Genomic DNA, 15,014 nt, shown 5'->3' with positions numbered 1-15,014 from the left:
AATAACAGGCCACTTTATTAGGGAAATATGGTCAAAGGTCACAGGTCTCAAGCTCTAGTCCTCCGGGCCGCGTTCCAACATGTTTTCCAAGTGACCCTCGTTAAGTGCAGGTGCGGGAAAACTTTTAGCCACTTTCACGTTCAAAAAGAGCTAAAAGTTTTCACGCACCTGCACTTAACGAGGGACTCACACGGACACTCCATTAGGTACACCGCCATTTTCAAGTGTACCTAATAACAGGCCACTTTATTAGGGAAATATCATGGTCAAAGGTCACAGGTGTCAAGCTCTAGTCTTAGGGGCCGCGTTCCAATATGTTTTGGAACATACTGCCTTGCATGTACAGTATATTGTCAATACAATTGCCACTCTGTTCCATTTCACTCTATTCAAGGTTTCTCTAATTGTAATCTCTGTAAAGAAGTCTTCTCAAATTGCGCCACCTTGCTGATTGTATGTGTGTATGCATGAGAAGGAAGTAGGCGAGTTCTTTAAAAAAATTGAAATATTGCGTGCTTTCACCAGGGTCGTGATGCATATGTATAAAACAATATTTGGACTTGATGTGGCTTCTTAGTCACGTGAGAGAACAAACAATTTAATAAACAAGAGACAGTTTTGTAGCTTTATTACTGAGTACAAACAATTGGACAAAGTTTCTCAACAAAGGAAGTTTTTTTTTTTTTTTTGTAGCTGAGCGAACATATTTACACGGGGAGCGGCCGCGTACTGATCACAAGACCTGAATGCTAGCAGGCTGATTGCTAGCAAGAATTATGTACATGACAATCCACGCAGAAATCCCGTCGACGGGGCGTTAGCTTGTCGCTCCGCCGCGTGAAGCACATTAAATAGATAAAAAATCAGAGGATTTCATTCACAGCTCTGCTTGAAAGAATTAAATAGATGCATCGTGGAAGTTATACACATACAGTAATAATTACACGGAGGGCCATTTTATGTGTGTGTGTGTGTGGGGGGGGGGCGTCGAAATCAGTCCACAGGTAGATGATGCAGAGCGATGGTGAGAAAGGAGACGTGGCCATTGTGAAAAGCGGTCATTACACTTTCTGAAGCAAAAGTAGGTGACCGATCCCGTATACATTTCCGATTTGGCGCTCCGCAGAGCGAGCTGCTGCCTAGTTGATGAGCTTGGTGGCTCTCTGGTTGGCTTCGTCAATGCGCACTTTGTTCATGTCCGCCTGGAAGCAATCAAAACAATGTTGGTGAATGCCGCTCATGAAAAATGAGTCGGATTTTGAGCGTCACCTTATCAGTGATCCGGTCGATCTGTTTGTTGTGCTTGTCGATTTCGGTGCCCATGTCCATCGCCATGGATTTCAGGTTGCCGATGAGGCCGCCGACGGCGTTTAGGTTCTCCTCCATCTCGTCCTCGCGGGCGTCGTCGGTTATCCTGCAATGGCGTTCAAGTCACCGCGCCAGCATGGCATTTACATTTTCCAACAATAAACATCTGACCTCATCTCACCCCCCCCCCCTCCCCATCCTGCAAGGAAAAGGACAAAAGGTGGAAGGAAGACCGACCTCTTGATGTAAGGTCCGGTCGGTGGCGGCGCGTTGACTTGGCCGGCCTGACCGTTGTGAACGCCGGCGGGTTGCTTTATCACCACTTTGGAACCGTCGCCGTTGCTTTCGTTGTCGAGTCCGCCGCCGATGCCCCACGTGCGCTTGTATCGGGAGTCGTTCTCGATGGAACTCACCCTAGGGGGGGCACGGCGTCACAACCGGCGAGGGAGAACGTAAAGCACACGCAGGACAAAGCCCTTCCCCTACCTCATCTTTTGGTAATCGTCAAAGAATCCTTGGCTTCAATGCGAGCGTGTTTTGGGAAGAGCGGTTGTCGATGTTACGAGTGTCATGTTTGCAAAAAGCCTCACCAAACTTTTGCGTTACTTTTTAGCTCAATGCAGTTTCATACACAATTCTCAAATCAACTGCTTTCATATTTGTGTGATGAGACTGATTGCTTCAAATCTAACAGACACAACAGTTAATGTGTCATGAGTACGTTTGTCAGCAGAGGCGGCGTACCTGTTGCACGGACAGATGCAAAGTCCGCAGCACTTGGAGAGGTCCGTCAGGTTCTTCTCAGCTAGCCGCATGTCCTGGTTGATCTGGTCCATGCCGTCCTCCACGCGATTCAGCTGCTCTGAAAGAACCAGTGGGCCGCTTGCCGTCAACCGCCATCGTGGCCAAAATTTGAGCGGCAAGGGTGTCAAGCATCATACACACCTCCTTGCTGGTCCAACATCACCATGGTTTTGATGCCGGTTTCTTTGCTCTGCAAACAGCAAAAAGCAGGACAGGATGTCAGAAGCTTCATTCAATTCTGTTTGCTCGGTCAGGAAAGCAATCAGGCCGCTTTTCTCACCTCCTCGGCCATTTGCAGCATCCTGCGCGTGCTCTCCAGCGACTGCAGACATCACATGCATACATTTCATTTTGGATTCTTAATTCATATTTCCAAACGAACCCAACGTTTCTTCCCTAAGGTGACAAAAGTGTGAGGAATAGAAAACAAGGTGCATGCAAAGAACCTGGAATGTGGTTGCTCCTATTTTTTAGCAAACTATGAGTTCAAAATGACTTGGGCAATTATGCTACAAGACAAAAAAATAAAAAAGTCGAGGTTTCAAAAAAGGCCCTGGTCGGATTCTTCCAAAAAAGATCATTTCAATATGTGAATAAAAATATAAAATGAATAAAGATGACATCGAGAGTGAGTTAACTGGTTTCTGACCTCCACTGAGCAGAAGGCGACAAGACGTCTGCCAAGCAGGCGTAGGCACAAGGAAGGAAGAGAGAGACAGAACAAGACGACATCATCGAGCACACGCGCAACTTGCAAACAGGAGAAGTCTCGTCCGACTATGCCCTCGACAATACAGTTTGTCAGTGGGACATTTTTTGTACACGTTACAAATGTCGAGCGTTGACTCAAGGCAGCTTAGCAGGATCGTTGCGAATATTCATCAGGGCTTTCGGTGTCTGCAATTTGCAGATAGGATCAGTTTCCTGCTCGCGATGCCTTCCTTACCTCATCCGTCACTTGGTTGGCCCTGGCGGCAATCTGCTCCACCGTCATGTTGTCCATGTTGCTGTCCAGTTTGGACGCTCCACCCTTGGCGCTGAGCTCGATCGTTTGCGGCCTGAGACGGGACACAAAGAGAGCTCAAGTCAAAGGAATAAACAAATTCTAGGTCACATTTTTTTCTTCTCTTATCGCGCTCAGTATGTACTGGAGCGCCAGATTTTTGGCTTACACTCAGCGCTCGGAATTTTAGTACGAGGAAATAGGTGAGCTGCTTTAGTCGATTTTGCTTTAAGTGATCGGCTGCTCGAGGAAAGCCAACTTGCAACTTCCTCCCACGAGTGAACGTTTGGGATGTCACAACAAGGCCCCTTTCATATCTTTTGCTTTTTGCCGGGCTGGCTCTCGACGCGCGCTTTCTTCGTGATCGGCTGGCTTCGTTCTTTCATGGCTTTAAGTCAACGTTTAACTTGTCTCGTGAGGGATTTACGGCAGAGAAAATGCAATCCAGGCGGATTGTGACCGTTAAAAGCCGTTTGCAGACGTCTAAAAGTAATCAAACCACATCAGCAAGCCCCGACTTGCTCTCTTCAGAGGATGTTGCCAAGTGTTCAAAGTCACTGCTTATGTAGTCTTTCCCCCCCAATCAATGCGACAGTTGGCACATTTTGGCACACAAACAACAAAAACTCTACAAGACCATCGGGGGAGCGAGGAAACTGTGGAGGAATTCTGCTTCCTTCGCTTCCTTTGCCAACGTTTCCCTCGGAGTCAAAACTGCAGCGACGGCACTTTGAATGGAAAAAGCAAAACGGAAAAGGGAGCATCTGCTTGTCGAGAGGATTTTTTTTATTTTTTTTAAAGAGCTGCTTCTTTTCACATTATTATTAAATTTAAGAGTTAGTTGCACTATTTGTTTTTAAGAACCCAAGATTTATACAAAAAACGATTTCAATTGGCCCTCATGACTCTGAACAAACAATGCAAACAAGGCTCATGTCCTCCAAGTTCTGGTTCTTCTACCCAAACCTGTTCCTCCAGATCTTGGTGCGCTACACAATGACGTCTTTACTGTTTTCTACCCACGCAAAACTTTACAGAATTCACCTCAATAAGTGCTTTTTAACTCTCAGGCGGCATTGATGTAAATAATTAGGGAATACTTTAGAATCTTAACTACACAGAAACAAAAATACTATAATTCATGTTTGGGGGGGGGTGATTAAGGGAAACAAGATAGAAGTTTTCAAATTAGGGTTATTTAATTAATTTAAAAGGGCTATTTATTGATCTAGCAAGGGGGAAAAAAACTTGATACAGGTGACGTTAGCGTGAATGACGTGCTTGAACGTGATCAAACAAATACGACATTAAAAGTAAACAGGTTCAAACCCAAACATTCAAAATAATCGTATCGACTGTTATAAAAAGACACAAAAAAGTACCTTACATTGTACTTGTAGAGTGGCCGTCGACAACCGGCTTGGATACGAGCAAAGTCGTCCCACGGAGGCGACCTGGAGAAGCTAGTCGGCTAAAGCTAGTTCCGCTTTTCCCTCACGCCGCCACCCAAATAAACAACGCCGGCGGACGGGGCGAAAAGCCGATAAAGTCACTCGAGGGCGGTCAGTACTTACCGTGAAACCCTCCCCGTGTCGAGGTTTTTGAGCCGGCAACTCCTCCTGGAGTCAGGTATGTGAACTTTGCGAAAGCGCTAACTTTCGGGATTCCTTCACTACGCCTCACTTCTTCCTCGGCCACGCGCACGTACGCTCGTATGCAACGCGCGCGCGAGTTGCCAAGAGGCGCTACCTCCAAGGACCGTCGGAAATTTCTCGATTTTGACGACGGTTGCTTTAATGATTAGTGCTTTATTTTAACAGTCACTTTAAATAACGAACAGTAATTTCAATCAGGATAAAAATATTGTATTGGACGCTAGGTTCTATGTTCAAACGTCCAATATCTAGAATCAAAACTTCTCCAGAGAGCAGAAGAGTTGCCGTTTTTCTCCACACGAGGGCAGTATCTACCCTTCAACTACACTTCCTTTTAGGCCACGTCGATGTAGTTTTTTTTTTTTTAAAGGGGGTGGGGGGGCTCCTCTTGCGTTGAATCTAACTAGCTGTTTTGTGTCCAAATTGGCCCAAGAAAAAATAGTCAAATTGATCCAAGAAAAAATAGTAACATCATAGTGTGTGACGTAATGCCCTAAATATTTGGTACTGTTAGTAATTGAGGTGAAATCAAAAATGATCATTGCAACAGCAGGGTCGAACCACAAACTCAAATTCATGAATTTGTGACATGCTTTAGCATCGCTTCACATTTAATGTTGTATGTTTTGCACCATTCTATCCATTCAGTGTTAAAAGGTGCAGAGCTCTGCCTTGCCATGTATCTTTTATAGAGTCTACATAACATGCATTATTCAGCAACAACACACGGCCCCATCTGGACCCGCGCGCGCGCGTGTGTTCTTACTCAACTTTTTCCTGACGTTTTATCATCTCACGCCATATCCGCCAGTGCTTGAATAGCAACTTATTCCCTCTAAGGTATACAATGTATGGATGTGTGGCTGCAGATGGCACGTTCAAGATCAAGCTCTTTCATCACGGTCTTGCTCATTAACAAGGAGGGGAGCGCTGCCCTAATTCCATAATTCCGTTGAAAAAAAAAAAGGAAGTGAAAGCAGAAGAGGAAGAAGGAATTAGTCTATTGTCTTGAAACGAGAGCGAGGAAACAAACAGGGGAGTAAAAATGTTGAAAAAAGAACTGAAGATACGTTGCCATCTGTATTTGCTGGCGTTCCTTCCTTGGCTGTCGCCCAAACTGACGCTTTCCTGGCCAAAAATCTCCTCCTGCCAATTATTGTTCCACATGCAAATCCAATTAAAAAGGAGAGAGGTGGAAAGGGGGGGGGGGTAAAATAATGAAATGATGGATTGGACGGGGAACGGCAGCGTGTTTACCTTACGCGCGGTAATAAGAAATGATGAGTTTCCATTCTCATCCCAGGAAGCGCATCTGTTCATTTGCAGGCCCACTTCCGGTTGGAACGCAGCCAACTTTGCCCATCATATGGAAAAACAAGCTCAAATTACCATGGCCAATTTTCAATGAAGCATTCATTTAGCAACGTGCAACAGGCTTCTTTCCATTGCCAAAATGACTCTTTTAAAAAAAAAGCGTGTTGCAATTGTTGGCCTAATTGCCAAACACAGCATCCTTCCAAACCTAAAACAGGCACAGAATCAATAACAAGACAAGCACAACAGAAAGATGGCACCGGTGGGATAAAAGACGCGTCTTTTTCATTTTTATTGTTTGTTTGTTTGTTTTAATCTTCCACAGGCTACTCTCATTCTCACCCTCCCACCACTGCATTCCTCGCAGGAATCCTTAACAGTGATTTTTTTTAAATGCTACAAAAATAAGAGGAAACCGGGAAGGAGGTGCTTCCCCTTGTTTGTGTGTGTGTGCGTGCCTTGTATCGTGTGCTTTTCTACATCTCATCCCCAACTCACAAGAAATTAGTGGGAAATTGCATCTGCCTTGTCTTAAATCACAGTCCATCAAAATGGCTGACATGAACTTGTCAGAAAGATGCTACCGTTTTAAAATAAGAGATTATTTCCATAAAATGACCATGTAAAAACTGTCACTTTTCTACTAATTGGATTTTGTAGGAAATCCTACTAAATTCTTGTGAGGACAGGCTGACGTGTTTATCTGCATGTGTGTGTTCACAGTGCTTTGCTCTTCCATGTTTCCTTCCCAGCAACAACCTCCCCGCCCCAATCTTTTGACATTAAACCACGAAGGCTACCCAAGACGACTGCATGTGTGTGAGAAGTGTGTACATATGTGTGTATGTGTGTTTGTGGAGCTAGCACACACGCCACAGTCCACGCGCTTCCTTCTCTTCAGCCAGGTTTCAGGAGGCGAGACCGGGATAAGCGTCAACGTCCGCTGCGGTCCGGTTGAGTCTCTCGGATGGTTCAGTTTGTTTTCACCGAGTGGGTCCGTCGGATCTGCCATTCTGGATACTCCCTGAACTACCACGTGGACGGCGTGAAGAGAGAGCATCCTCTTAGAAAGTCTCGGGAGGACCGAGAGTGGCGGTAGAGTGCTTCCGGTTCCCCCCATGAAAAAATAGAGCATCGATACAAACAAGATTGTTCTGAGGGTTTCACAGTGGTCATGCAACTTGCGTGTCGCCACCTCTTCTCTTCATCCCCTGACCCGAACCGCCATTTAAAAAAAATAAAACAACACCTCCCGGTCCCGAGAACCCGTTCCCCTCCTGGACCTCGCCGGTCTGAGAGAAGTGAGCGCAGTCGTAACGAAACACATACACAAAGAGGTGGGTGACCGGTGGTACATTCATACGGGAGTAAAGTCATGGTTCCGGAAGTCACCCGACCCGTTGGACTAAGACAAGTGCAGACTGCGCCCGTGCTGAGAGCAGGCGGTGATAAATGCTTTCGTTTAGAAACAACACACAAGACAAGAAGACGTCCCAGCTGAAAATATACACCAGACCTCGCCGGGCCCACCCACGAGTTTACAAAGTTGTCACCGTGCACTCGTGTGATCCGGTTCTGTTTAGTCGACGGCAATTGGATTAGCTTGTACAAAAAAAAATGCGGGCATGGCTACTTGCGCTTCCGGCTTTGGGAGTACAAAAACTGTTTTGTGCATCCGGGCCGACCTGGATGGATGACAAGTTGAATCGTATCCACGGCTACATCTACCTGGTCGATCGTCACATCCAAAGAAGATCCTGATACGAGTGAGAGGACATTTCCCAGAGTGCAACAAATCTGGTCCACCCTGCAGACTCGCCAGGCCCGCAAAGGGGGCGGGGACGGGGGGGGCTGGCAGTGGTGGTGGCTGGTGGTCGCATTGTAGACAAGTGGGGGTGGGAAGGGGAGGTGGATGGGGCGAGCAGGGGTCAAAGGGCTTCCCTGAGGGGTGGGGGTGGAGTTTCGAGGGAGGGACAGCCAGCCCTGTCCTGCCCGGCCCAGCCTGGCATCCCGAGGCAGGAGCTCCAGGAAGAGGGTGAGTTGGGGGTGGGGGGGGGGGGTCACTGCCAGGAGAAGAGTCCCAGCAGCAGCCAGGCTAGAGCGGCTAGAGGGGTCGCCGAGTATGCTCTCCGGCTCGGACCGCCGTCGGTCAGGAAGGGCTCCGGGGAATCGTATCCCGAGCCATCTGAAACACACAAACCAGAGGCGACAAAATATCCGATCCCACCAAAAATCGGCAAATACGTTTGGGAATTGACTTGTTGCAATATGAACGACCAGACCAGGATTTAAACCGGTTCCAAACCCAACTCGAGCATATGGCTTAGTGAAATCATCGGTGGGAAAAGGCAAACGCGACTCTGGCTGCAAGAGGAGAGCGACGAGAGGCGGGAGGAGGCGAAGGCAGCCCAGCTCTGCGGGGGGTTTAACCAACCTAATTACAGTTTAATCACAGAGACTCGCCGAATCTGGAGCAGAGAGCTGACACACACACAAGCCACTTGTAAATGCACCGTGCCGCTACTTGCCACGCGAGACGGGTCGCAATGACAGACACATATCACTCCAGAATCCAAGCAACGGAATTGATGTCGTTTCAGTCATTTGGAAGGAAGGAAAACCATCCAAAGCCTGGAAAGCTGGCACACACACATGTCCTCCCCCCTTTTCCTCCCACTGACATCTTCAAAGTGTGTCACCATCAAGGGAGGCGAGTTACCAGGCAGGTTGGATGCTGCACATCCAGCTCGCACTGGTAGACCTTCAAAATAAGAGTTGCGTAACAGCTTCCTGCCACATGACCTACATTCACCGCATTGCTCCATCGGGGTAGATTACAGAATCAAAGACAACACTGAAGACTCAAAGGCGGAGTTCTACAATCAATTGCGCTTTTGCTTACTAATATAATTGCAGACAAAGCACTCAGCATGATGCCTCACAGTTAGTTCCTTGTCTGGTTTCTCCCCAAATCAGAGCATCGACTTTGAACCGAGGCATTCGATCGGAACCTTTTATCTAACAGCGCTGGCCAGTCTGGATCTTTTTGTGTTTGGGTGTGTGCGGTGACTCACCAGGAGGTCTGACATACACCTTCAGCTTGAGACACGCTCGGCCCACGTGGTTCGGATGAGGAGTTGCTGCAAAGAGATCCAAAGCAGTGATTACTTCAAGAGATACAGATATCGGAATCCTCAAAATGGCTGACAATTTTAATGGCATGTTCCGCCCATGTAAGATGGCGTGGAGAGAGAAAATGTTAGAGACCTGGAATTGGTCCAAAATGGCTACTTCAAACCAAAATGGCCGACTTCCTGTTTAGACTTTTTTGTGGCTCCTTTTATGATTTAAATGTCTAAACAATTTGATGTCAATCGGTGAAACCTTTTTTGTTTTGAACAATCAGACATTAGATTGGGCTTGTAAAAAAAAAAAAAAAGCTCGGTGATTTAATAATTCATCTGGTAGATTGAAAACGACGTTATTGCAAACAATCAATTCCCGCTACAAATGACTGATGACATAAATAAACTCGGCCGTTCCACCGTTTGACACGCCGCCTCATTAAGTTAAACCGTACGTGAAGAGTAAATCATCACTCGCTCATTTGTCTTCATTGAAGGCTTGCGCAGTCATTAGAGAAGACTTTAATGATGACGCTCATGAAGATTAAACAGCGAGACATCAACATAAATTCCACGCTACCTCAAGTCGCCCCGTTGAAGAATGAAGATGGAATATCTGTCACTAAGGCGGTCTGGGTTGTTTTATACGTGCGTGGGCGGAGCTGAAATGCTTCTTTTCAAATTCACACAAAGTAAATAGTGTGCTTCCATCTATTGGACGACAATGCAATTACACCCCAAATGCAAAAAAAAGAAATGAAGTGTGACTGCAAACTCTGGTTCCCGTCAATTACTGATTCTGAATTATTGTTCACCGATTGTGACACGACCTGACCTCACCCCTGCGCCAAATTCTACTTTTGTTGCATTTTGCCCATCTCTTATCAGCGCTCCCTCCCGCTGCTTCCTTTTCCCAGCACATCCACAATCGCGACGTGTCCTGAAAGCCCATTGAGAGTCACTCAGGCTCATCAGAGGGCAGCTGGGAGAACAGAGGTGGGGGGGGGGGGGGGGAGGGAGGGAGGGGCCCTTCCAACCTGTCAACATGTCAGCCGCATGACCAACGTGCACACACTTGTGCGCGCACACGCAAACCATCCAGGCACCAGGTCATGAATCACAGAGAAAAAAAAATCAATGTTTTTTTTTTTTTTTTTTTATCAGAACATACATCGCACACACACAGGAATAAAGACCTGTGTGTGTGTGTGTGTGTGTGTGTGTGTGTGTGTGTGTGTGTGTCAGAGAGCAAAGTGCATGTCTGCTTGTCAAGATGATGGACACGGCCTTTCACGCACTCACAATCACTTGACAACTGACCCGGCAACTCCCCCCACTACTACTGCACACACTTCTGCAAAGACTCTGCCTTTTTTTTTTTTTTTTTAAGGAATATGCCCAAACCCTTGGGGGATTTGTGGTAATACAATACCCAAGTTGGCGACTATACAACCCCAGGGGGCCCACCGGGCCAATTGGGAACAAAAGCATGTGTGTGCATGTGTGGAGTGGGAAAAGCGCAACTCAGGCATCAGGTGGTTATTTGGCATTCATTCAAATATGTAAAATTCGGATTTTCATATCATTAACATTTAATTTTAAGTTGCAGTATTTTTTTTCCATATTTATTTATAATTTTTGAAACATTATCTTGACAATTTGATGCAATTAAAAATGTTACTTAATTTTTCCTTTTTTTGCTTTCATTTTTTGGGAATATTTTCCATTGTTACCAACACTTGCCATTATTTTCCATCTTACCAGTATTTTTACTGAATATTTTTTGTTTCTATGTATTTATCTATGAATGAATTTATTTATTTATTTTACTCCGGGCAGGCCAGGCGTCTTTGAAGCCTTGTTCAAGTGCTTCCAAACAAGTGTTGAAATCAGTCCATCAAAAAAGCTTTCAAAGTGATTACCCCCGCCTTGCTTTTTTTTTTTTTTATATTGTAGCATATTTCCAATTGACATCATGAATGACAGGGGAGGGAGGCGGTGGGGTGCGCAGGACCCCCATCTGTGACACAAACACCTCCGTTGTTAAAGCGCATCAACTGCGATAATAAGAAAATGATTACAAAGTGAGCTGACGGAGGAAAAGCAGCCAGAGAAAGAAAGATGGCAGCCGTGTTTACGTCTTGAGCGTGCTGAGTTGCTCGCGTTGATTGCATATTTACATAATGTTTACAAATGCATGCAGAGCGGCGGCGGGCGTAGCAAACACACTCGCACCCACACACTTGCATTTTTCAAGTGTGGAGCAGTCAAAATCCGATGTCAGGAGGGGCAAAGAGTCACTAAAAAAAACAAATTATGATTCAATCAAATCATTTTCTGGTTTGTGCTTTGAAGGACCTTCCCTTTAAATAAAAAAAAAAATGCTAATAATTGCACATACACACACACAAACACACTGGGCACGTACAGATGTAGTAGTACTCGTGTCCAGGCCTGAACTCGAAGCCCAGCGAGAAGGGCGTGAAGAGCTGGAACTTCTCGGAGAACCTGAGCGGGCCGTCGGCGCCGCTGGGCCGGTTGCACTCCCAGCGCTTGGAGCCGCGCAGCCGGTGCTGGCAGCTAGCGTAGCCCTCGTGGTTGACCATGAAGAGGATGTAGCGTTCCATGCGCCCGTGACTGGGAGGGCCCTCGTAGTACGGGCAGTAGATGTCCAGGTAGTCGTTGATGTTCACCGCCACCCGGTACTCCCCGTGCCAGAACCTGAAATTGAAAGTTGTTTTCAATTTTCTTTCATTTTATGTTTGATTGTAGTGTATTGATAAATTTCCCATGGGAGAAAACGAATAGAAAATTCTGTCAAATTCCCATGAAACTGCATCGGAGGCTTTTTTTAGCCATGATAACGCCATCCCAGATATACAGCCGTCAGCTGGAGGTCACGTCAATAAACACTTTCAAACAAACTAAATAAAAAAAAGACTCAGAGCAGCCGGTGGAGGCTTTTGATTAGAAAAAGAAGAAAATCAATGACGATCCCTCGCGGCAAAAGTTTCTTCGGTTCAGGTGTAATAAAGCGACGCTTCATTAGAGACGATTCGCATGTGGAATGGAAGCAGGTGAGCCGGGGTTGACAAACAGAGGTCATGTTGAGTGCAGAAATAAACAGATTAGAAAAGAAAGAAATGAAAACAAAATGTAAATGTCAGCACGAGCAAAATGATTGAACTTGTCTTGTTTTTTTTTATGGAAATGGAAGGAGCCAGGTCTGAGTCGATCGTAAAGAACAAACCCTGCAAAGTTAAAGAATAAAAAAACTGGCCAGCAGTTGGCACCACTGAGTCTCTTTCGGATTCGCTCAGGAACACAGAAACTCACCAATGTGGCGAGCTCTAAATTTAGAAATTGAAGCGTCATGAAGGAGGAGGGTGAAATCTTTCATTTGGTTGTCTACAAGGTCAAAAAAGACAATATTCTGCTTGGCGCCATCACTGCGCCTTGCCCGACATTCTTTCGCACCCAAGATCAAGTCGTCAGCCAAACAAGTGCACCGCTGAAGGTTCTTCTTAAATAAATTCACTTTTTTCCCTCTCTCTCTCCTTGACAGTCATTGATCGTCGGCGATGGAGACATTTCAGGTCCGGCTATTGGGCTTTGGGACGAATTATCCTTCTCAAGAAACGACGGCGGTGGCTTTCCCGCAGGGCCAGCGGTGGAAGCGAGCTGGATGTGAAATGAGCGCCTTCACGCCTCGCCGGGCGCGAGGAGGAACGAGGCAACGGATCATTTGGAGGCATTGATCCGGCCGCCGGGAGCTGGGCTCAATCCTCTCGGCTCTCCCAATCAAATGCCATTAAACGCACTTTAGGGGGAAATCTGCGAGGAAGGAGAAACCGGCCGGCGGCACAATAGAAGAAGCGGCGGGATAATGAGATTGCGTGGAATGTGAGAAGGAAGCAGATGGGATAAAGCTCGCCAGTGCCGAGGCCTCTCGTTTCCCCCTCTGGTTCATTTCAATTTGTGCTGGTGTCCATCGCGCCTGTTGATTGTGATGCACGCCAATCCGCAGCCACTTAAGCGCTCGCCGCAGTGGATCGCCGTACGAAGACGTACGAGCGCCGGCCGTACTTTCAAGTCGTTTGGAATAAAATACGGCCAATTTAGCTGCTAGCGCACTAAACGTGAGAATTGAAGAACCGCCAAAGGGCACTTTACACGGTGCAATGATCATAAGAAGAAGAAAAGGAATAGAAGCATTAGCCCCTAAAAGCAGATTTAATTGCCATAAAGAATAAATCAAACTGACAATTAAAATGAAAGTCCCTCGTAACACAATTTAGTTGACAGAATTAAAATAATGATAAAGCTGTAAAAAAACAAAGAATAAAAGAATAACAATAAAACTTAAAGTCCCCTGGACACACCCAAAAAATAGTTTATCATAATAAAAATGTTCTGCATTAGACTACTAAAATGCTGACAATGTAGCCTAAGTGCAAAAGTGCTTCATGAGTGTGTGTCGTTCAAAACGGAATCGGCAAAAACGACACGAGAATGCACTCACACTTGCTCGTGTGTCATTAGCATGGCCTTCTTTTAACATGCAAAATGCTTCCAATTTTTTGACCCGCTAGCATATATTTAGTAGCTTGCATGAGCTTCAAATGAACAAAATGGATCGCTGGAGATCCAAACCAACAAATGCTAACCAAAAAGTCGACATCAAGAAATAGGTACTAGCACGTGTTTGTGTGTCTGGGCATGCAACATCATCTCAGCATGACTGTGATCAAAGATTCTCGCTTGAAGAAGTGAATGTTTATCACACCTGCCTGCAAACACACACTCACACACACACACACGTACACAAAATATTAGCCAGTGAGCTCCCGCTATTTGCAGAGGTTAGCTACTGAGAGCCGCCGGGGATAAGAACAATTTCAAAACACTGAGAGGTTTAAACTTGCCAAACTAGAATCCCGAAACACTCAAAATTCAAACGAAATGGCTTATGAGATGTGAAATATACTGCAACAATTTGGTAACGCTAGGGAGGCCTGCACAGTAACGCACCTTCCTAACAATATACAAGTAGAAAGAAACTCAAAGTTGTGACTCCAAATATTGAAAAGTTTACTTTTTGAACAGAAGCAAAAAGAAGAAGAAAAACTTTTTTTAAACTCAAGGAAAACTCAAGTGTGGATAGAATTATTTTAGGTTTTGGAACATCTTATATTTGTTCTCCAGCTGACAGGGGGAAGAAAAAAAAAAAGTTGGCAAAGTTGGACATTTGAGTTGCACCTCTGCAAGCATAAAACTTCTGCCGGGAGCGACCGGCTCAGCATTTGCGGTGCTGACAGTAATGAGCATCACTCTCGCTCCCACAAAACGTCGCCGATGTAGTTGCCGATCCCATGGCGGAACAAGCTCGCCCATTTCTACTTTTTGGAAGAAAATGCAAATGGTTCATCTCGTTAGTGTTTTTTTGGTGAGGAGAAGCCGCAGGCTGTTTTTTTGCCAATGTGTGTTAGTGTTACGTTGCCGCCGGCGCCCGTCACTCGCCGTGTCAATTAACTGCAACGCTTTCATCTGGTCTCCCGTCGCTCCTCGACATCATTTACTCACTAACGGTCTTTCTTCCTACTCGTTTACTCGCTCGTCGTCATTTCACACTGTCGCTTCCACTATGTGACTTGTCATCAGCTTCGTTGTCCTAAACCTTGTTTGATTTTAGTGCACTTTCAGGTCCTTACTTTTAATATTTGTCTTCTTTTACTGCAGAAATGGTTAGTATGAAATGTCCCTTCCCTTTCAGTTTGTTTTCAAAATTAGCAGAATGTATTGATT

General features: G+C 45.8%; 2 protein-coding genes across 3 annotated transcripts in view; both read right to left on the bottom strand.

Annotated features, from left to right (window-relative positions):
- Positions 1-611: 611 nt before the first annotated feature.
- On the bottom strand, positions 612-4,846 carry LOC125981092 (synaptosomal-associated protein 23). Of its 2 annotated transcripts, none has more exons than XM_049740946.1 (8): positions 4,690-4,846; positions 3,059-3,170; positions 2,393-2,434; positions 2,254-2,302; positions 2,053-2,170; positions 1,546-1,722; positions 1,270-1,414; positions 612-1,202 (listed from the first exon to the last, which is right to left on the bottom strand). In XM_049740946.1, the coding sequence occupies exons 2-8, from the start codon at positions 3,113-3,115 to the stop codon at positions 1,140-1,142; spliced, it is 651 nt and encodes a 216-aa protein (XP_049596903.1). In that variant the 5' UTR covers positions 3,116-3,170; positions 4,690-4,846; the 3' UTR covers positions 612-1,139. The 2 variants fall into 2 exon arrangements, with proteins under 2 accessions (XP_049596903.1, XP_049596902.1); XM_049740945.1 differs by lacking the exon at positions 4,690-4,846 and adding an exon at positions 4,503-4,669.
- A 1,501-nt stretch (positions 4,847-6,347) lies between these two features.
- The window catches only part of efna2a (ephrin-A2a), a 32,413-nt gene continuing 23,746 nt past the window's right edge, over positions 6,348-15,014 (bottom strand). The window contains exons 3-5 of the mRNA XM_049740957.1: positions 11,638-11,930; positions 9,161-9,224; positions 6,348-8,268 (exon numbers count right to left, since the gene is read on the bottom strand). Of these exons, the coding sequence (XP_049596914.1) occupies positions 8,145-8,268; positions 9,161-9,224; positions 11,638-11,930 (481 nt within the window). The 3' untranslated portion in view covers positions 6,348-8,144. The remainder of the gene's footprint in view (positions 8,269-9,160; positions 9,225-11,637; positions 11,931-15,014) is intronic.

Source organism: Syngnathus scovelli, chromosome 14 (genome assembly GCF_024217435.2).
Source record: "Syngnathus scovelli strain Florida chromosome 14, RoL_Ssco_1.2, whole genome shotgun sequence".
In the NCBI taxonomy this organism is placed as follows: Eukaryota; Metazoa; Chordata; class Actinopteri; order Syngnathiformes; family Syngnathidae; genus Syngnathus; species Syngnathus scovelli.
Note: the sequence above shows the minus strand (reverse complement) of the source record. Positions and strands in the feature narration are given on the sequence as shown.